General features: G+C 44.5%; 2 protein-coding genes across 3 annotated transcripts; one reads left to right on the top strand and one right to left on the bottom strand.

Moving 5' to 3' along the window:
• Positions 1–6,368: 6,368 nt before the first annotated feature.
• LOC119309856 lies at positions 6,369–10,281 on the top strand. Of its 2 annotated transcripts, XM_037585758.1 has the most exons (3): positions 6,380–6,525; positions 9,439–9,506; positions 9,627–10,281. In XM_037585758.1, the coding sequence occupies exon 3, from the start codon at positions 9,635–9,637 to the stop codon at positions 10,010–10,012; it is 378 nt and encodes a 125-aa protein (XP_037441655.1). In that variant the 5' UTR covers positions 6,380–6,525; positions 9,439–9,506; positions 9,627–9,634; the 3' UTR covers positions 10,013–10,281. The 2 variants fall into 2 exon arrangements, with proteins under 2 accessions (XP_037441656.1, XP_037441655.1); XM_037585759.1 differs by lacking the exon at positions 9,439–9,506 and having other exon boundaries at positions 6,369–6,525.
• A 2,143-nt stretch (positions 10,282–12,424) lies between these two features.
• LOC119309855 (AAA-ATPase At4g25835-like) lies at positions 12,425–14,159 on the bottom strand. Its single transcript, XM_037585757.1, has one exon. The coding sequence runs from the start codon at positions 14,044–14,046 to the stop codon at positions 12,502–12,504; it is 1,545 nt and encodes a 514-aa protein (XP_037441654.1). The 5' UTR covers positions 14,047–14,159; the 3' UTR covers positions 12,425–12,501.
• Between the last annotated feature and the right edge of the window lie 8,783 nt (positions 14,160–22,942).

Genomic DNA, 22,942 nt, shown 5'->3' with positions numbered 1-22,942 from the left:
TGCATGTGTAGGTTGATTGCTTGACTTGTGTTAAGTTGCTAAAATCTGCCAAGACTTAAAATTGTGAAAAGGCTAGATTTTTATTTGGTCAAGTAGTCTAATCACCCCCCCCCCCTCTAGACATACTTTCGATCCTACACCATCAAATCTAGCTTGATGAGATTAGTTTTAAAACTATTGGTCATTCACTTGAAATGGCATGGTTCAATGGTCATGTGCATGCGGTGCTTGAGATCATCATCTTTGGGACTGACCAAGCATGGACACATTTCGATCAGATGGACACCACAATCGTGGCCAGTGAAGGCGAAAAGAAGGATAAACGACAACATAGATGATGCACTCTCACATTCTGTTGAAATAAACAATGTGGACCTGTGGAGATGTTTTTAGCCGTGCTTATTGTGCTACGAGTTTGTATTTTTTTCCTTTCATTGCAATGCATGGACATGTTTGTATACAAAGCTGCCACCAAAGGGCCGACATATGAAACCAACGAATGCAAAAACAAACGTAAAAAAACGGATGTAAATCACACATTGAACGAACGTGCGTCGTGCAGTTGTAGCGAATTACCGCACCTGATGCGTCTGTTTCCCTCCAAGAAAAGAGGATTTGGGCGATCCCATCTGCCCAACTTCACCGTCCTCCAAGCCGCTGCCTGCCGGCCCCTGCCTCCTCCATCCACCGCTCCGGTGACAGGAGGGGATGGGGACCCTGGTGCTTTGGCTCAGGATTGTAGTTAGGGTTGGCCTAGTGCTTACTTGGGGCGCTGCCTCCATGGAAGAGACGGCGCCGCGTCGAAATAGTTTGCCTCTGCTCTTCCTCCATCTTGGCGTCATTCCAACCAGTGGCGTCGAGAGGCAGGTGACCCAGTCGTCTCGTCGATCTTTGGATCCGACGAGGTTCATGTCAGGTGGTCGTCCGTCAGCGCTCTCGCGGGTGGCGGTCGTGTCGGCTGTTGTAGTTGTGTTTACTGTCTTGCAATTGAGTGCATGGACAATGGCAGGCGGCGACGTTCCTCTTCTTCGACTACTTCGGATGAAGTTGACGGCGTAGAGATTTGGTGACCACGGGGAAGATCCTCGACCTACATGCCACAAAGACTCGGTCTCGTCGCTTGCGGCGACCCGCTTCATCGGCTCGAAAAGCACTTTTGTATGCTATGGTGTTCTCCTAGATCTTGGTATGGCGATTGTTCTCATTTTTTCCCGGCGTTGCCATGGTGGCGGCGAAGGATGTTTGTGGACTATATTTCGGTGAGGCGCAAGTTTTTCCAAGGGTGTAATATTAATTTTACTTGTGGAATTCTCTGTGCAAAGTTGCTTGCCAAGCATGTTTGTCTCGTATGGTGACCATATGTATAATCTTTGTAAACAGATTGTCTAATGAAATATACTAGATCATAAAGGCGCGCGTTGCCGCGCCTGTCCATCTTTGAAATTTAAGCTCCACTTTATTTTTCTGCATTTATTTTTTCCTTTGCTACCATCATTATTGATCAATCATGTTCTATATGGGATTTTAGTTCAGGGAAAACAAAGCATATCATCGCACCAGAGACTTAATGTAGTAGTAAAACAATAAAATATAGCTTAGTCACAATATTATTTTTTTGGGTAGTGCAAATTTTAATAATTTTAGAATCTACTAAGACGCTCAACGGAACAACCTAGAACTGCTCCCGAACACCTAGAAGGAAACACCTAGAGCTGCTCCTTGTTCGGACCTTGTAGTACAATCTATGACCAACCAAATAACGTACTAACACAAGGATTCCACCAGGGAAAGCCGGTAGTCAATCCGCGTTAGCGCAGGAAACAGAGGGGTTGGGATTGTGCGTACGCACATATACACGCATCAGCGGACACCATTGATCATGGACGGTTTGAGTGAAGGAGGACAAAGAGGGGATCTCAAGAAGGTAAGGAGGGCATGCGATGGCAAGTTTATACTACCTGCTTCCTCGACCCAGAATGGTGCTGAAGAACACGGGAAGGGTGGCGCCTAGCAGATACACGTTGGTAGGATGAGGACGGTAGCAACGGGAAGAAGAAAGGCGGCACCGTGACCTAGACGCGAGCCTGGTTGGGATCGTGCGTACGCACATATACACGCATCAGCATACCCATGACACAGCGTCGGGAGAGATGAAGAGTAAGATAAAGCATCATACGGACCTAGACCAGTTTTTGGGCCTATATGCAACCATATTCCCTTGGCCGGACCGGTTAAGTAGAGAAGCCCCAGATCGCTCTACAGAGCAGCTGCCCGGTTACCCAAGCGGGCCGCGCGGGTGACGAGCTGAAAAACGGCCAGACGCGAGCTGTGTGGCTGGATACGTAGATCTGGAGCGTCCAGTGGTGCCATCGAACGGTTGAGAACGTCGATTCGCTGTGGGAGGGCGTAGGTGGCTCAGTTTTACTGTTTTGTAACTAGAACATAAAGGCGCGCGTTGCCGCGCCCTTCCATCTTGAGAAATAAGCAACATAGATGTTTAAAATTTGAATTGTTCAAGCTAAAAGTGGTCCACTGATGTTGGTGTTTTCACATTCATGAGTACAGAGTATGCAAACATGAACATACAATATTTTATCTTCTTGGGTCAAATAAATTTCAGTGTGATATTGAACATTTTAATATCATCCTTTTTATTTGACGATGCAGGTACGAAGCACGTTGAAATTTTGCATAATAACATAACCCTGAAAACAACTGCACAAACTCGTAGCATAGTTCTGGCACATTTCACGGTCAAGTTACATGCTTCATTTCACATAAAAGCTAAAAGATTGCATAAAGATTTTATGGTTTTCTCAAAATAATACTACTTGACAATTTCCCACCATCCTAAGAATCAATTGATACGTGTTTTCCACCTTTTCTTGACATGGTATCACAACAGAGAAATCATAGTAGCCGGACGTTCAAATCATAGTAAACTTATGACATTGCTTGTTCTTCTTGAGCTGTGATATCTTCAAATCCTAACTCTCCTCTTTAAACTCTGCTTCTGTTTTTAGTGTATATCCTGAATCCTTGGGATTTTTCCTTTTAAACCTCAGAAGTAGATATCCGCACTGCCACCCAAGATTGAAACATTAATCGTTGTACTTATCGATATTGTACTATGAATGCTGACATCCATCTTGCAACCACTATTGTTCTTCTTCTCCCTACTTAGTGCTTTGTCAAACATCTCAAACCTACAAATTTGACATTCAACATCCTGTACCAACACAACATAAAGCTCGGAAGAAGATGCACAAAGTAAAGTTATTATCTACTAAGAAGACCGCCCATTGGCAGCTGCAAGAACCACGATGAAATGGCCCTAGTCCATGGTCTACACTAAGCTCCTCCACTTGATGGAAGGATTATTTGATATATATTACTACACATACCACTGCAGCAAAATCATAGTGTTGGTTCTGCTTTTACTTCTCAATATTAACAATCAAAGACGAAGCACAAATAAACATAGCATAGATACATAAATTACGGTTCACTTATTCCTTGGCATATAAAATATAATTAGTGGGAAGAATATTACCTGAAGGGACTACAGCAAGAACATCAACCACATGTTTTCTTAAAAAAAATGGTTTAAAGGTTTCTTCCTTATATATTCAAAACTGACCGGTGGTCAGGATCACCAACCACAATGTTATCACCACTCTGTTATATACTCTTGTATCCATGACCAACTTCTTTCGGGCACTTCATCTCTAAAGTTCTTTTCTCTCACAAAACAAAGAAGTGTAAATATAGAAGAACAATTGTAAGGCTAGATAATGTGTTGGAATAGTCAAGCTCTCAAGCATGTATTAAACAAAGAGATAATTGTGCGGTAGAGGTGCAGTAAGGGAAAAAACGTATGTCTTCACTCTTTAGTTGGGAAAAGCATCAAGCAAAGGTAAGTTAATTTTGGAAACCCCATTATGTAAAGATGAACTGTATTTAAAACATAATCTTCAGCTCCTCATAGTTCTCGAACAAAGTTGTCGACTTAGTACAGTCTACAGTGGCATGATGAAACTTTTTGGTAGAGCATAAAAAACATGATTACTACATGACATTCTTGGCATTACACTTCATTCTTGGAAGACCCTGTGGACTATGCTCTGAATCTCAACCTATGATTTGCTAAAATAAAGAATGAAATAAGATGAACGATAAATAAAATAAGCGTAGTGTTTTAAGTCAAGAGACAGTTAAGTAGTAGCTTTTTATTTGTAGAGTAATTAGTTTTTTGGTTTGATACCGTATGGGCTTGTTGCGTGCCCTGTTCAAGAATTCATCCGATTAACCAGTTAACTTGCCGATTAATCCCTACTCGTAGGGTCACCGAGTAGCCGATTAACTGATTAATCGCCCGAGTAATTGATTAAATGGCCGATTAATTTGTCGATTAGTCTATTAATCCCCTACTCGTCAGCCAACCGAGCAGCTACCAGTTAATGATTTCCTCAACAATGGTTGCGTGCAAGTTCTTCTAAACTTTCTCTTCATTAGTGATGGTGTTTGGCAGAGCTCCTGCCCATGGTTAACATTAATTGTATATTTTGGAGAATTAAAATGCAAATGAATAATATACTCTGAGTATATTGCAGAAAATTTGTAACTCTTGATGTTCACATATAAACATATCTACATCAAAGTGAAAAAAAAAATCAAAAGATGGATTTCTGTTTTGGTGAGAAAGTGCAGGCTATAGCAAACGACCAGTCCAGTGGTGATTATATAAGATTGTTTAAAGAACAGTTCAATTTCATCGCTGCACCGTTTGGGCAGAAATCCCATGCAACACAAGAGAAGGGGATGTCTTTTCGTGCCTAAACGAATGATCATCAGTACATTCAGTGAATGTCCTGGCTTGTAACTACGGTCGAGTGCATATAAAACTGTAAGCAATCTAGATTCTGCAACTTAACATTGCGTAGTACCATCATATGGAGGAATCTTTGGTTCTAGTCTACCAATCCTGAATTTCATTTCCTTTAGTTGCAGGTGTCCAATAATAAAAAAGATAGGAATGAAGAAATTTGAAAACAACATGCAGTGAACGACGTAGATGAAGAATGATTATTAATTCAACCAGCCAACCTAATTAAATATCTTTGACTTGCACATCAAACTAAAATGTTCAAGGATTCTAGACTTACCTGGAAGCCAAATCCCAACTAAATCATTTTGAGGGATCAAGCAAGAACTACTTCTCCACAAGAAAAATCTAAAACCAGCAGCAGCTTGCAATTGATGCAAGATTAACCTGGTGCAAATCACTCAAATATGTAATGATCGTGGAATTGGAACCACATCTAATATAGTGGCTTAAAACTGAACCACACACACATAGAGAGAGATAGCTGTCCGTCTATGTTTTGGAGATTGAGTCCATGCCTGCGTACTAGGAGAGGCAACCAATGCATGGACCAGTTTCCGCCAAACATGCAAGGACGAATAGCAAGTAAAATCCGTAGATATGAACTGTGAAGACATGGAGGAGAATTAGTGGGAGGAAGATGGATGGTCGGCGAGAATGAAACTAAGCAACAACCATGGCCGAGAGATGACGCGGAAGGCAGGAAGGAAGAGATAATGTAAGGCCTAATATATGAGGGAGAACCGAAAATTCGAATAACGCACCAATAGGGCAAATTAATCATCATCATCACCTCTGGAAATAATTACCATAATCACAAGAAGTACACAACGGACCTTTAATGCGACAGTTTTCAGCTTCAGTTACAGAATGGGAAGGAATGTGTGGTACAGCTGCAAGGCATGGAGGCGGATGCAGGAGAAGGACAGCAGGCGATGGACGCCGGTGACGGGGGCGGGCGCCGCGCTGTCATGGAGGAGCGGTGCAAGACTGAAATTAAAAAAAACACTAACAAAGGGGCTTCGGAGGAAGGGTACATGCGGTGGACGACACCGAAGGGGAGTCAGACACGCAGCAGGAACTTGCCGACGGCGGCAGCGCATCGCGGACGAGGCAGCGAATCGCCGAGGACGAAACGGCGGCGCATCGCGTAGGAAGGAGCAGAGGAGTTGTTCGGTTCGGGGATAGCGCTGGAACCCGGACGACCTGGCTTATTAGCGTGCGAAACCTGGGCCTTGGACGGCCCATTAAGGAGCGACACTCAAGCTCGTTCTGCGGAGCAGCAGCCCGCGAGACGGTGCGTCGAGAGCGTGCGGACAACCTGGGACGCAGCTAGATGATCTGGATCATAGGTTTGAGGATCCGATGGCTGAGACAGTCAAATCGGTGTGGAGGCTTCTAGCTAGCCCCGTTATACTGTTTCTCAATGGTTACTTGAAAAAAACACGTTCGGCACTGCGTCCTTGCTGGGCGGGCGCATCAAGATTGTCCAGAGAGCCCAACGGCCCAGCTCCCACACGATCCGAGAGGAAAAAGGGTCGAGAGAACGAAAAAAAAAAAAGCACGAGACTCACGCAGCCTCCTCGACGCGCCGCCGCCGGCTCATCGACGCCGGCGTCCCTCCTCCGGCAAACTAACCGGTAATTCCGAGTCTCCCCCTCCCCTCCCCACCCCGTCCAGTAGGATAGAGTACGCACCGCCACCGCTGAGCCCCGCCACGGCCGCCGTCCTCGCCTTCTTGATTTGTTTGCTTTGACGGCGCGCTGGTGGTGATGCGCGGCCGCTCTGCTTTTGCCGCCTCTGATAGCTTCTCCTCTTATGGCTTAGGTAGCTTCTTCTTTCTCACGGCAGTGGTAGCGTTCTTGGCATCTGCTGATCTGAACCTAGTTCTTGGTTAAGCAGAGACGAGTAAGTATTTGGACAGTGTTAGCTCATACTACATGGCATCTTATCTTTATCAGTCAGAATTTCCCCAAACTTCTTCAGCTTTCTAGCCTAATAGTTCTATTCTGTCAACTGATGATAGACTCCGTATTTGTACATTACTTCGCACTGGTAATTTGTGAACTGAAAAGTGGACATACAATCAATTAAGCTTAGCTTCCCTTCGACTTTAGTTCTGCTAATTATTCAGTTTGATTAATTTAGCTTGAGGATTACATAACAATACCATTCTCGTTGACCATGGTTTATTCAGCATCTGAGACGGGTTTTCCATGGTTATTGAGCGCTGCTTATTAGGAGATTCGATATATATAAATAATAGCTTCTGCAAATACATGAGACAGAGCTACACTACCAACATACTGCTAACTGCTGCCCATTGTGTTTGTTTGCCTTGTATCTGAAGTAGTCCTGCGGTAGCCTTATTTAATATCTAGTCTTTCTAAAGCTCACCACTAGAGCTATTTAAGCTGTAAAGATTGGATTTTTAATTCTAGTACTGCTATTTTGCACCATCTTATCTCAGAATAACAAATCCTGCCTACCAAACAAGTTCTTTTTGTAGAAAGGGGATTGAGGATGTGAGGGGTTTGGGGATGAGAGGGGGATTATGGGGATAGGGTGGAAGGGAGGGGATCACCAAATCCCCTAGGGGCTTGAAGACCCTTGCCAAATGAGACCTAAAGGTTGTAACTTGTAAGGGAACACGAGTAGCCTCCTTTAGGACCTTCGTTGGAGCAGCCACCCAGTCTCCCGTCTTTCCGTTGGAGGCGCTGCCCCTTTACCACCCTCTCCTCCGACAAGTACAACCCCACCTACGCCTTTCTCCACGAGGTACAGCGTCTGAGGCTAAGATGATAAATCCTACCATTCGTTCCTGACTGTAAACATACTAGCAGGCAAAAGTGTGTTGTAATCTTGTTCAGAACTTCAGATCTGTACAGATGAGAATGGTGATTTATGTGCGGTGGTCGAGGGGATAGTTACTTAGATTCAAATTGATTACTAATTAGTATCATGGTCTCATCAGTTTCCATAGTTTCTAGAGTCTGCCACCAAAGGACCATATTGTAGGCAAGTGGTTCCCGATCCTGTGCGACCCATCCACGCCCTCAGATCTGGCTGCCACGCACCCTCCTCACCGCCCACAACACTCCAGCCGCTGTGACCTCCCCTCCTCGCTTACAGCACTCCTGCGGCCGTCCTCTCCTCGTCACCCCTCACCCCAGGTAGCTACTAGATTCCCGGAGTACCTCGGCACCGGTATGGGAATGAGGACCGAATAAGTGCAGCTTCTATACAGAATTAGCCATATCGAGTGCTTATTTTTGTATGGTTAATTCCATGGGTTCTGTTATATTACGAATCAGTGCCATGTGTCTGTCATTCTCTGTTCTTAGTTTTCCAGTGGATCTTTTTTTAGTTCCAATGGATCATCGTTATTTAGTCTCCATCTTTGTCCACTCTCGAAATTTTTGCACTGTGTGTAGTCTCCTATTTTAGGCTTCCCCAATCCTTTTTTACTAAGAAGTCTAATTAAGTAAGGCGGCCAATTATTTCACATGGATACCCAGACATGATTCTATTTGTTTACCGTTCTATATAGTTTCAGAACATCATAAGGAAAATAGATATGAAGAGTGAAGCAGTCTTTGAATGCTGTTTCTCGTCTCAGCTAACACGGACCACATTTTTTATCATTTGAAGTTTTGAACTAAGTAAAGTGCATGCCAATTTAGTTCACTGGTATGTATGGTCTTGCTCATGAACCCCAAAGTCTGAAACTTGAAAATATTGAACTCTGAATCTTGTTTAATCTCTTCCGTTGTACAGTACTGATGTTGGGCTCTACTTAACTCCCAGGTTGATTTTGTTGAACTGTAAAGCTTGTTTTCCCTCTTCAGTTGTTACTTTCACAAATTTGTACTAGAGCTTTAGTCTATCTAGTATCTAATGCACAAACTTGTACTGGAGCTTATGTCAATTATTGCAGAAAATTTGTACAACAGCTGTATCATATACATGCCAGGACACCGGAAGCACAAAGTCTGCATCTTCCTCCTATCTAGCCTTGACGCAAACAGGCTACACGATTAAAACAATAGTTTTGATCACAAAACATTTAAGTGGCAGCAACTTTAGATACAACACTAACATACTGTATCTAACACCTATTTTATGCTGTTGGACACAGCTTAAGATACGATGCACTGGAAGTGCCCTCAGTATAATAATCTGAGCATTCAGTGGCATGATTATTAAGATTGTCCTCATATTTCCATCATGGCCAATCTTTCCCGAAATATGTGTAGTATGATGCTGTGGTCCATTTTAGTAGCCATCAAGATTCAAGAACACTACAAGAAAACTAAATGGAGAATGGCTGAAGGATAAGCTTGCTAGAAAGTGATCCTTATATAAAAGTAATTACTTACTAATTAGTGAACCTTGTGAGAATATGTGCTTCATAGTTTATTTTTGTTTAAACTTATTCAGAAATTTAATTTTGTAAAACTATGTTTGGATAGCTTATAATATTTTTTGTATGTATGCTCACTTGTGCTTAGCCATACCTCCTCCTTCCAAATCTGATATTTCTGTCGAAATAGGGCTTGCCCAGTAGCTTGTCCTCTTCTATCCCAAGCCTCAGTGCCAGCAGGCAGCAGCAGCAAGGAAGGTTAGAACTTAGAAGAGTTATCATTCCTTCTGATCCATATTCCTTCCGTATTTCTGTTTTTTCTTGTGGTTCTAGGAATGCGGCTATGTCTCACATGTAAATCCATTTCTTGGTTGGCAGTTAGAAGCATGAAGCCCGAAGAGAAGCCCAACCGGCCGCCATCACGGCTGGACTGCATAAAGTACTTCAATGCACTATGGTCCTGCTACTCGCCATTCCACCAGATGCAGAACTATTACCGCTACGGGGTTTTTGACAACTGCTCCAGCAAGTGGCGCGATCTCGTCGACTGTCTCATGCTCAAGACGAAGTCGAGGGCGGAGGTAGAGGAGATGCTCATGGCGCGGGAGAAGGCCAGGCCGCACTTCTGGACCTACCGGACTGTCGACGAGGCGTCAGCGAACTGGTGGAAGATGTACAAGCACAGGGTGATGATGTCGTCACCGCCAAAGACTGCAGGTTCTGCTGCGCCTCCTCCCAAACCTGCTGCACCGAAGAAGCGTTGATTGTGCTTTTGGTGCGCTGTGCTTATAACCACCGGTCTTTGTTCAATCTTGAGTTACCGTGACAGGGTAAATAATTGGAACCCTGTATGGAAGGATACCCTAACCATGTTCTGTAAAGCATGGCAGGCAGCTGATCGGTGGTTCTTATGCTATTTTTTGCACCAGCTATGTTAGCTTTCTGCCTAATTATCAAGCATAAAAGTTTTGGTTTGTGCTGTGGTGTGTTCTCATTAATTTTTAATAAATGCAGACTAGCTAATTTCAGTTCACATGTGGTTAAGAATGGGTATAACATCGGATTGCCAGATTTGGTTTGCTTCTGATTCTTGATGTTCTTTTTTGATATTTATGTCTGAGTGATTTCAGGCTGCAGACGCCTGGATTAGAATTGATGGAGACAACAGACCATGCTGCCACCACTGCCCTCGATGGTAAGCAAATCCATATGTGACAGTGTTGCTTTTGTTATCTGATGAAATACCACACCTGGTTCTGCAAGCAATTGTTCTGCAGCTTTGCGCACTTCCTCTGTCCTGTGCACTGTCAAGGAAAAATTTACTCTGTCTGCAGTATACCCTCTCATTCGAAGTTAGAGAAGAATTAGATTATCTCTTTGAACAAAGTTTTTCATATGTAAGTGACTATGCTATCCACTTTTGCGTTTTTCACATGCAAGTGACTCGTTTTGACACTTTAATTGAAGTATTCGCCTAGATTGTACAATCCACTCCAGTAGAGTTATGATATTTGTACATTTCGGATCGTAATAAACAAGCTATACACATTCTTATTCATCCCTTCGCCGTTTTCTCGTCAATATAGTTGTTTTTCCGGTGTAGCGAATTCATCTAACTAGTGTGCCTGGCTAATGCCGTACCGCCGATCCCGTGACCGGAAGCATCATCAGTTCCAGGGCCGTCGACCTTGAACCAGGGACACCGGAGCGTGGCGGCCGCTGTCAGCCTCTTGCTGGGGTTGCAGGTAAGGAGGCCCTTCAAGACATGGAATCCGTGCCACGACAGCAGTTCCTCGGGGAACAGCTCTCGTAACCGGTCATGGCGCCGCCGCACTTCTCGCTGTCGAGCCCGCCATTGCCGCACCTCATCAGCTCGGAGCGCGGACTCCAAGTGCTGCCATGTTTTCCTGCCCGGCGCACCGAGCACATCGAGTATCTTGCCGACCTGGCCCGTCGTCTTTTCCCCGCTGAACAACTCCTCGCCGGAGAGCATCTCTGCCATGACGCACCCGAGCGACCACATGTCTACGGCCGCGTCGTACTCCGGCTTCTCCAGCAGCATCTCTGGCGCCATGTAGGGGACCGTCCCGGCCAGCCCGTACGGCGGCTCTGCCTTGGCCGTGGGCATTGCCAGCCCGTAGTCGCAGAATTTCACGACGCCACCGTCTTCTCCGATGAGGATGTTTGCAGTCTTCATGTCCCTGTGAATGATGCCGCGCTCGTGCATCGCCGCGGCGCCCGTGAGCAGCTGCCGCATGACCCGGCGCACGTCGGCCTCCGGGAACGCGCAGCCGTGCTCTTCCACGTGCCTGTCCAGAGCATGGAACAGGCTGGGCCCGACGTAGTCCATGACGAGGCAGTACTGCTTGGTGCCTGGGTCGCGCACGATGGCATGGAGGCCGACGAGGTTGGGGTGCCCTTGAGCAGGTCGCCGACGTTGGGGCGCCTCGCGCCGCCGCACGCGTGGATGGTCTTGAGGGCGACCGTCTGGCCGGTGTTGCGGTGCTGCGCCATGACGACGCGGCCGCTGGAGCCCTTGCCGAGCCTGCGCATCTGCTTGTAGCAGCGGGTGCTGCCGATGCCAGCGTCGCGCTCGCGCCGCCTTCTCCCTTTCTCGCTATGCAAGCCCTTTGCGTCGTCGTTGCAGGCATCGTTGATCATGGCGCATATTGCCTCGACCTGCTTGCCGCTCATTGTCCCCGCGGCGGTGTGGTCGTCGATCATGGCGAATATGTCGGCTACTCGCGCGGCCGTCATGGTCGTCGTGCCGGCGGCGCTGGCGGAGGGAAGCGTCGGCGCGAGCTGTGCTTCTGCCAACCGTAACCGAATCCACAGGTTCTTGAAGATCACCAGTATTCCCAGTGATATTTCGACGAAGATCCATAGAATCCTGCAGGTTCGAAAAGAACGAATCCCGCGGGCTGGACACGCCTTGCCGGCGTGCTCGTCGCCGGTCATGGTGCAACCGGCGCCAGCTCCCGTAAGCGAGACTACGTGAGAAGGAAGGTATGGGCGAGGTTCAAGTATACGTGGGATGGGAGGAGAGGGTCGTGCCGGGCAAGTATAAGCCGTCCCGTCCGGTGCCGTACGTCGGTACGTGCGCGCGCAGAGCGAGGTTCGAATATTGCTCGGCTATGAAGCCGTCGATCATGGCTACTATAGCTTACAAGAAACCATCAAACCCATACATTAAACTTTGAAGATGCGCCCGATATTTTGCCTAACCTAAAACGCACGTCAGACGTAATCGGAGCTACACGCCTCTCCGGCCGGAGTCCGACTTGGTGAGGCTCCGAAGCCTCCCCAAGATCCTGACCTTGCTCTCCCACCCGCCGAACCCCTTCCTGCCTTTCTTCGTCGGCGACTCGTCGGAGAGCTCCGCCGCCGAGTCCTCCCACTGGAGATCGTCGGCCGCGTTCACCCTGGCCTTCAGCTCCGCCGCCAGCTCCGTCACCGCCGTCTCCGGCTCGTCTCTGTTCCTCAGCAGCACTTCGCCCACCTCAGCCGGCGTCATCTCCGCGCCGTCCCGTATGCAGCCCTCCGCCGCGTCCAGCATGTCCTGGTCGCCGACGCTGGCCCCGACGTACCGCTCCACCAGCTCGCGCATGGCGTGCGCGCCGCACGGGCCCAGGCGCACGTGCACGTCCATCCTCCCCGGCCGCAGCAGCGCCGGGTCGATGCCGTCCACGTGGTTGGTCGTGAACACGATGATGCGCTCCTCGCCGCAGCACGACCACAGGCCGTCGGTGAAGTTGAGCAGCCCGGAGAGGGTTACCTTCCCCCGGTGGTTGTCGGCGCCGGTGACGTCGTCGTCCGAGTCGGACGAGTCATCGGAGGCGGCCGCGCGGCGTCTCTTGTGCCGCCTCATGGAGGCCAGCCCGCGGTCGCCGGTGAGGTGGAGGGAGCAGTCGATGTCCTCGATGACAATGAGCGAACGGTTGGTCGTCTGGATGAGGAGCGCGCGGAGGTCGACGTTGGTGGTGACGCGGGTGAGCTCGAGGTCGAACACGTCGTACCGGAGGTGGTTCGCCATGGCGGCGATCAGCGAAGACTTGCCGGAGCCAGGCGGGCCGTGGAGGAGGTACCCGCGCTTCCACGGCCTCCCAGTCCGGCGGTAGAACTCCCTCCCGTCGGCGAACGCCGTGAGGTCGGCCAGGAGGCGCGCCTTGAGGTCCGGGTCCAGCGCGAGCGTCTCGAACGTGGACGGGTGGCAGAACGGCACCGACGACCACGACGCCGAGCCACGCGGAGACGCGGCGTTCGTGTGCAGCCTCCTCGCCCGCGACGAGCGCTCCAGGCTGTCCGCCGCGGCCGCGAGGTGCGCCAGGTACGCCGGGAGCACCGCCGCGGCGTGCCTTTTGGGGAGGCGCAGCGAGAAGGACCGGCGCTCCTCGAGCGAGTCCTGGAGCGTGTCGGCATGGTGCGTCCACACGGCGCGGTGGCCGTTGAAGGCGTCGGGCACCGAGTGGTTCGGGGACAGCGACACGGACGGTGGCACTGCGGCCGCGCCGGCATTGCCCGCGACGGAGCGCGGCAGCGAGAGCGTGAGGCGGGGAGGCGAAGGGGAGGAGAGGAGCAGGGAGCGGTGAAGGTAGAGCTGGACGTGGCGGTAGAGCGCGTTGGGCTCGACGGCGGCGGAGCCGAGGAACTCCGGCACGTCGAAGTAGGAGTAGGGCGTGAGCGAGTCCTGGAGCGACTGCCAGAGCGAGTGCAGGAGGGAGAGGAGCTGCGTGGGGAGGACATTCTGCAGGATGGTGAGGAGGCCCAGGAGCGACCACATCTGCGACAAGAACTCCATTACTGTGGAAATGGAGCTTTCAAGCTCAGCTTTGCTGCTGCTGCTCTGCTCAGTTGCTTGATGCTGCCACCTTGGGTTTTGGGATAACAGCGTAGTGTCACTAGGGTTTTGGATTATCTTGCAGTTGTATGAAGCCAGGTGAAGGGAGCGTCAGTTATAAAGAGAGGGGGGAGGGTCAGAGGAGGAGGATGGAAAGGATCAAAAGGAGGTGTGCACTGTTGCAAATACTGTTTGTTTTTTTAGCCTGAATGACAGCATGTATGCATGCACCAAAAAGAGGACGGGGCGTCGACCCGTAACTCGGTAGCTGATGTTGCTGCCATCTCACCCAAGTTCAAATCACGCCTTGAATGTGTGGTGCTCGTGGAGTTTCTCCTATAAAAAAATGCCAACAAGGATTAGCCCTTAGGTTAGTCTCGTTTTTTTTATGCATGCACCAAAAGGTAGATAGGATAGGTAAGAAAACTATTTGACAACCACCATAGTGCCAATCATAACACTTGTCATTAAAATTGTGTTGAAATGTGCTTTATAAAGGTCTTTTTTTAAGGCAGTCTAATTACACTTTAGATATATGTATGTCACCTGGTTTTTAAATTTGGATAAGTCACTTTTCTGACCGTTGAATATTTTCAAGATTTGTGCTATTGTTTTGTGTTGTTTCATGGCTTTCTTATGCCAGTATTTGGCTTGCCCCTGGTTGGGTAAGTCAATTATTTCGTAAGCTGGATTTTTAACTTATCGCTGTTTGGGGTGATTTTTCTTGTAGACTGAATTTTTGACTTGCGCTTGTTTGGGGTAACTCGATTTTTCTATTGGGCTTGAAGCCTGTTACACATTGCGTGTTTTTTTTGTTTGTATGCGTTTTTGCTATTGGTTTTCTTTATATGTTTTACCATTTTTTGCATCACTTTATTAGCTATGCAAATCGCCTAAAATTTGATTTTTGGCCAATTGCATTTTTGGTCGTTGACTTTTGCTTTAAGCTTTGTGCTTTTTTTTTCTGCTCTGCTTTGTGAGTTGTTTTGGGCTAGTTTTTTTTCCAACTGGCCACATATTTGGGCCAGTCAATTCCTTAACGGGTTAAAGCCATTAACCGTGCGACCCAGCCTCCCCTCCCACCCTTTTGTTCTTTTCTGTTTCTCTATTTTCGTTTGTTTACGCTTTCCTTCTTCTTTATTAGATAGTTTTTCTTTGTCTTTTGTGGGTATTTTTTGTTGTTGAGTGAGTGTAAATACACACACATATACTATAAATATATGCGAAAATTGCTATAATATGAGTATTCTTTGCATGATGTTAACTAGTGCAATTTCAGTGCAAAGTGTGTGCAAGTTTTTTAAAATTTTGTTTTCATTTAATTTCTTCTTGAAGGGTAATGTCAATGCCACTAATTCATTATTGCTTGTAAAACTTTATTATTTTGTTTTTGTTTTACTTATTATTTTAATATATTTCTTTTAAAGTATAATACCAATGCCGCTAATTCATTCCTCCTTGGGAAACTTGTTTGCGACAATTTCACTATTATATGTGTATTCTTGCATATTTGTAAAAGCATAAATTTAGTGTATATTGTGTGTGAATTGTCTCATTGTTTGTTTTAGGTTTTTTGTTCTCTTTCTTCTTAAAGGGCAATACCAATGCCACTAATTCATTCTTTCTTAGAAATATCATTATGTTTATTTAGTTTTTATTTCATTTCGATTTTTCTTACAAGGTAATACCGATGCCACTAATTCATTCTTCCTTAGAAAATTCATAATTTTGTTTTTTAGTGTTTTATTTCACTCTCTTTCTTATTTAATGCTAATACCAGTGCCATTCAATCATTCCTTAGCAAAAAAATTCGTTGCAAAATTCACTATTATATGCTTATTCTTGCATATTATAAAAAAGCCAAAAATTTGAGTAAATTGTGTGCAAAGTTTCTCATTTTTGTTTTCATTTTATTTATTTTAAAGGGCAATACCAAAGCCACTAATTCATTATTTCTTAGAAAAACATTTTGTGTGGTAATAGAATAGGGCGGCTTGCTTTGACCAACACTCCACTTTTTGCTGCAAGGCCAGAAATTGGAACACATTGATTCCGCTCGTTCCTATCCTTTGCTTCAGGGAACTTCATGATTTTGATTTTGATTTAGTTTTTATTCCATTTTATTTTTTATTTCTTATTTAATGGTAGTACCATTGCTGCTCATTCACTCCTTAGGAAAATATTTTTGTTACGAAATTCACTATTATATGCTTATTCTTGTATATTATAAAAAGAATTGTTTTTGAGTAAATTATGTGCAAATTTTCTCATTATTTATTATTTATTTTTTTATTTTTAAAGGGTAATACCAAAGGCAATAATTCATTATTTCTTAGAAAAACTTCATTATTTTGATTTTGCTTTAGTTTTTCTTTCATTTTATCTGTTTTAGTGGTAATACCAATGCCACTAAGTCATTCTTCCTTACTTAACCTCTTAATTTTGATTTTTTTAGTTTTTATTTCATTTTTTAAAAGGGTAATACCAAAGCCACTAATTCATTCTTTTTTAGAAAACTTCTGTGTCTTTGATGGTAGCACAATGTCACTAATTCATTCCTTTTTAGGAAACTATTTTTTTTGTGAAAAATACATTATTATTATATGTAGATGGGATTAAGAATGAGGCTTGATCTAACGAGATGCAGATGGGTGACACATGATCGTATACAGGTTCAGGCCCCTCGCATTGGAGGTAAAGACCCTTGTACTATCTCTCTCGGAGTTGTTCTTGCGTTAGAGATTGTGATTCCAAAAGTTATGAACTTGTAGTCCGGCGCCAAAGGTAGGTTTATACAGAGTTTGTTGTACCCCCGGCACCCAAGCTAGCTACGTTTCACCGTGTCTTAAGTGTAACAATTCTTATCCACGACTATGGTAACAGATGCTCATAATCATAACTGGTAGTGGCCGATAATGCCCGGCTTCAATGCATAGTGAGACGCTTCGTGTAACGCCTCCTTTGGTGCGCCTGGCTGCTGGCCTTCCATATAATCCGAGTGAAAGTAAACCGAGTGCGGGTATATCGCGTGTAGCATAATCCGAGTGACCGCCATCCGACTAGTAGGACGTTGTACTCTTTGCTCCATCGACTGACAATCATCCAGTTCCCAGGAACCCGACTAGCCGATAAATGACTCAAGGTATTCTCCAAATAGGTGCCTGTACCGACTGACAAGCCACCCTGGCACTAATAGTATCTTAGGTCGTAACACGTACAAGCTTGCGCCTTCCTAGGTCTTATTATAAAGGCAAATGTGTCCCGTCTTTTGATGAGATGGTGGCTATCATTTTTAGTGGAGTAGACTTTGATGATCCAACTATGAATGTGCGAGGACGTCGCGCCTTAGCAATCGCTAAACTAGCTTCGAGAGGTTATTGACCATGCAGGAGCACAATCAACCTGACCACGAGGGTCTATTTCCTGCAAGCAAACAAAGAACAAGCAAGAAACTGAGACGGCAATCTGGCTATTGCGAATATAAGAGGAAAACTTTATTGATCACGGTGGGGTTCTGCGACGTCTTGGTCTGATGGTTGAACACAAAGAAATACATGAAGGTGTAACTATGGCGAACTTTAATCTAAACAAAACCCAAAGTCTAACAACGACCTAAGGGCTATATATATGGAGGAAGAGGGAGGGAATTTCGTGACCCCTTGAAGGAGGGGTCTGAAACCAACCTAACTATGTCTTCCACACATACGGACTCTAAAAACAACCTATACTTTAGTATTTCAAAATTACATGGGCCTAACCCAATAATAAGGCGACGCAACACCTAAATATCCTATGGACGAAATTTATGGAGTGACATCTTGTATATCCAAGCCTTCATGCACTCATTATGGTGGCTTCAAGGTCCTGAAATCATCGCTTGTAACTCCGTTCTTGTTCCCCTTGCACATGCTATCATCTCCATGCTTGATCTTGCTCCAATGTTCATCCTTCTTCTCCAAGTTAGGCCCTTCATTTGTAAGCAAGACAAATGTATCCAATTTAGACAACATCATATTTTAATGAACATTAGAATCATTACCAAGAAACAAAAGTACCTGGTAATTTAATTGGCATGTGCGAGCTTTAGTAATTGGTCCAGTATGTATAGCAGAAGGGGTTGTGGGTGTAACAATGGTATTGATATCCTCATCATCCTCCCCTTTTTGAAATGAAGTCGTCCTCGATGAAAGTTCATCTTCCTCACCTAAATAAGGCTTCAAATTTGCAATGTTAAAAGTGGGACTAACCCCAAAATCTGCAGGCAGCTCAAGTTTCTATGCATTATCATTTATTTTCTCTAACACCTGAAAAGGACCATCAGCACGTGGCATTAGCTTTGATTTGTGCAAACAAGGAAATTTATCCTTACGCAAATGTAACCAAACAAGATCTCCAGGTGCAAAGACAACACGTTTTCGACCCTTATCCCTAGCATATTTATATTTAGTATTCATGCGCTCAATATTTTTCTTAGTTAGCTCATGCACTTTTAAGATCAATTCAGCCTGTTGTTTAGCAGCAAAATTAACCTTCTCCAAAGATGGAAGAGGAAACAAATCAATGGGTGCATGAGGTAGAAAACCATACACAATCTCAAAAGGGCACATCTTAGCAGTAGAATGGAGCGAACGATTATAAGCAAATTCAATATGAGGCAAGCATTCTTCCCATATTTTCCTATTATTTTACAAAACAGCTCTAAGCATAGTAGACAATGTTCTATTGACTACTTCAATTTGCCCATCAGTTTGGGGGTGACATGTAGTACTAAAAAGTAGTTTAGTCCCCAACTTAGCCCATAAACATCTCCAAAAGTGGCTAAGAAACTTAGTACCACGATGTGAAATAATAGTATTATGCACACCATGCAAACGAATAATTTCACGAAAGAACAAATCAGCAACATTAGCAGCAGCATCGCTTTTATGACATGGTATAAAATTTGCCATTTTTTGAGAATCTATCCACGACAACAAATATGCTATCCCTCACCTTCTTTGTATGAGGTAAACCTAAAACAAAATCCATAGATATATCATCCCAAGAAACACTAGGTACATGCAAAGGTGTATATAAACCATGAGGGTTGAATCCAGACTTTGCTTTTTGAAATGTAGTGCAGCGAGCAACAAAACGCTCAACATCCCGTCTCATCTTTGGCCAAAAGAAATGTGTAGCAAGTACACCCCCATCATCTTCACGCCAAAGTGTCTCATTAATCTTCCTCCATGCGCCTCTTGCAACAACAAAAGATGAACGGAGCTTGTTAGAATGCATAACTTGTTAGCACGGTACACAAATCCATCATTAACGACGAACTTGTTCCATGTTCTTCCTTATTTACAATTCTGCATTACATCTCTAAAATCAGCATCATGCACATATTGATCTTTGATGGTCTCCAAACCAAATATTTTGAAGTCAACTTGTGAAAGCAGAGTATAATGACGAGACAATGCATCAACAATAACATTTTCTTTACCATTGTTGTATTTAATAACATAAGAGAAAGTCTCAATGAATTCAACCCATTTAGCATGTCTACGATTCAGTTTGGCTTGACTTTTAATATGTTTCAAAGATTCATGATCAGAATGTATAACAAATTCTTTGGGCCATAAATAATGTTGCCATGTTTCTAAAGTATGAACAAGAGCATATAATTCTTTATAATTAGTAGAATAGTTCAGACTAGGCCCACTTAATTTTTTAGAGAAGTATGCAATAGGTTTGCCATGTTGTACTAACACACCTCCTAATCCAATTCCACTAGCATCACATTCAAGCTCAAAAGTCTTAGTAAAATCAGGAAGTTGGAGTAATGGAGCATGTATCAAATTATCTTTCAATACCGTGAAGGCTTCTTCCTGTGCGATACCCCAAACAAAAGGCACATCCTTCTTTGTAAGCTCATTGAGAGGTGCAACAATGATGCTGTGGTGCTGAAATCTCTCACAAAATGCCTATAGAAACCAGCGAGTCCAAGAAAACTCCTCACTTGTGTGACCGTTTTGGGCTGTGCCCAACTCTCAATAGGTTCAATCTTGGCTTTATCAACCTCAATTCTCTGTGGAGTAACAACATAGCCAAGAAAAGATACTCGGTCGGTGCAAAAGGTGCACTTCCCAAGGTTACCAAACAAACGTGCATCACGTAGAGCAATAAAAACAACACGCAAATGTTCCTCCAAAGATCTGCTATAAATCAATATATCATCAAAATAGACTACCACAGATCATCCAATGAAAGCACGTAAAACTTCATTCATTAATCTCATAAAAGTACTAGGTGCATTAGTTAACTCAAAAGGCATGACTAACCACTCATATAATCCAAACTTAGTTTTAAATATTGTTTTCCATTCATTTCCCAATTTCATACGAATTTAATGGTATCCACTACGCAAATCAACTTTGGAGAATATTGTAGAGCCACTTAATTCATCAAGCATGTCATAGCCTAGGAATAGGATGACGATAACGAATAGTAATCTTTTTAATGCCTCTACAATCAACACACATACGTGATGTACCATCCTTTTTGGGCACTAGTATAATAGGAACAACACAAAGACTAAGAGATTCGCGTATATAACCTTTGTCGAGCAGCTCCTGTACTTGACGCATAATCTCCTTCATCTCCTCCGGATTGGTACGGTATGGCGCACGGTTTGGCAGCGAAGCACCGGGAATTAAGTCAATCTGATGCTCAATCCCTCGAATAAGTGGTAATCCCGATGGCATGTCTTGCAGAAAGACGTTAGCAAACTCCTGCAAAATGTTAGTGATAGTAGGAGTCAAAGAGGGAGACATGTCCTCGAATGAAAATAATGCCTCTTTGCACACAAAAGCATAGCAAATAGATTTGTTAAAATCTAGATCATCAATATCAGATTTGGTGGCAAGTAAACATCCACTTTTCAATTTAATTTCAATAGCAACACTAGATGGTTTATTATTAGGCTTCATTTGTTGCTAAGATTCTTTTGCCACAATTTTATTTTCATTTTTAGTTTTCTCCTGTTTTGCTATACTAGCTCTATTAATATCATCGTTCGAAATAGAATCAGGAGACATAGGAAGCAAAGTAGTATGTGTATCCTTATGAACAAGAGTATACTAATTGTCTTTACCATGGTGTACAGAACTTTTACCGATTTGCCATGGTCTAGCAAGTAATAAGGAACATGCTTGCATGAGTACCACATCATAATTAACATAATCAGCATATGTAGCTATACTAAAATGTACACGAACAATACGTGTTACCTTAACCTCGCCGCTGTTGTTGAACCATTGGATGTAGTAAGGATGCGGATGTGGTCTTGTGGTGAGAGACAACTTCTCCACCATCTCCATGCTATCCAAGTTGTTGCAGCTCCCTCCATCTATGATGACGCGAATAGAATGTTCCTTCACAACTCCCTTTGTACGAAACAAATCGTGCCTCTGATTTCGCTTAGCTTGTGTGACCCGCACACTCAAAACAGGTTGAGCAACTAAACTTTCATACATGTCAGCATCTTCAGCAGCCATGTATTGTGTCTCTTGTTCAGAATCATCTCCACCGTGGTCTTCAATTGTAATAAGAGTCAAAGTCTCCTCATCATAGTCACTAGCAGACTCATACCCACCATCCTCAGTAGCAATCTGAAGGAAATATGCCCTAGAGGCAATAATAAATTGTTATTATATTTCCTTATATAATGATAAATGTTTATTATTCATGCTATTGTATTAACCAGAAACTTAGTACATGTGTGAATACATAGACAAAACATAGTGTCCCTAGTATGCCTCTACTTGACTACCTCGTTAATCAAAGATGGTTATGTTTCCTAACCATAGACATGTGTTGTCATTTGATGAACAAGATCACATCATTGGGAGAATGATGTGATGAACAAGACCCATCTGTTGGCTTAGCATTATGATCATTACAGTTTCATTGCTACTGCTTTCTTCATGACTTATACATGTTCCTCATTCTATGAGATTATGCAACTCCCGAATACCGGAGGAACACCTTGTGTGCTATCAAACGTCACAACGTAACTGGGTGATCATAAAGATACTCTACAGGTGTCTCCGAAGGTGTTTGTTGGGTTGGCATAGATCGAGATTAGGATTTGTCACTCCGTGTATCGGAGAGGTACCTCTGGGCCCTCTCGGTAATGCTCATCACTATAAGCCTTGCAAGCAATGTGATTAATGAGTTAGTTGAGGGATGAATCATTACAGAATGAGTAAAGAGACTTGCCGGTAATGAGATTGAACTAGGTATGATGATACCGACGATCGAATCTCGGGCAAGTAACATACCGATGACAAAGGGAACAACGTATGTTGTTATGCGGTTTGACCGATAAAGATCTTCATAGAATATGTAGGAGCCAATATGAGCATCCAGGTTCCACTATCGGTTATTGATCGGAGGTGTGTCTCGATCATGTCTACATAGTTCTCGAACCCGTAGGGTCCGCACGCTTAACATTCGATGACGATTTGTATTATGAGTTATGTGTTTTTGATGACTAAAGTTTGTTCTGAGTGCCGGATGAGATCACGGACATGACGAAGAGTCTCGAAATGGTCGAGACATAAAGATTGATATATTGGAAGACTATGTTCGGACACCGGAAATGTTTCGGAAGAGTTCGGACATGTTTCGGGGAACCGAGGGGTTATCGGAACCCCCCGGTGAAGTTATGGGCCTAGATGGGCCATAAGGGAGTAGGAGAGGGAAGGCCATAAGGTGGCGCGCACCCCTCCCCATAGCAGTCCGAATTGGACTAGGGAGAGGGGGAGTGGTCCCCTCTTTCCTTCCCCTCTCCCTCTCCTTCCCTCCTTCCCCTTCT

The sequence above is a fragment of the Triticum dicoccoides genome, chromosome 5B, assembly GCF_002162155.2.
Source record: "Triticum dicoccoides isolate Atlit2015 ecotype Zavitan chromosome 5B, WEW_v2.0, whole genome shotgun sequence".
NCBI lineage: Eukaryota > Viridiplantae > Streptophyta > Magnoliopsida > Poales > Poaceae > Triticum > Triticum dicoccoides.
This window is presented reverse-complemented; position numbering and strand designations above follow the sequence as displayed.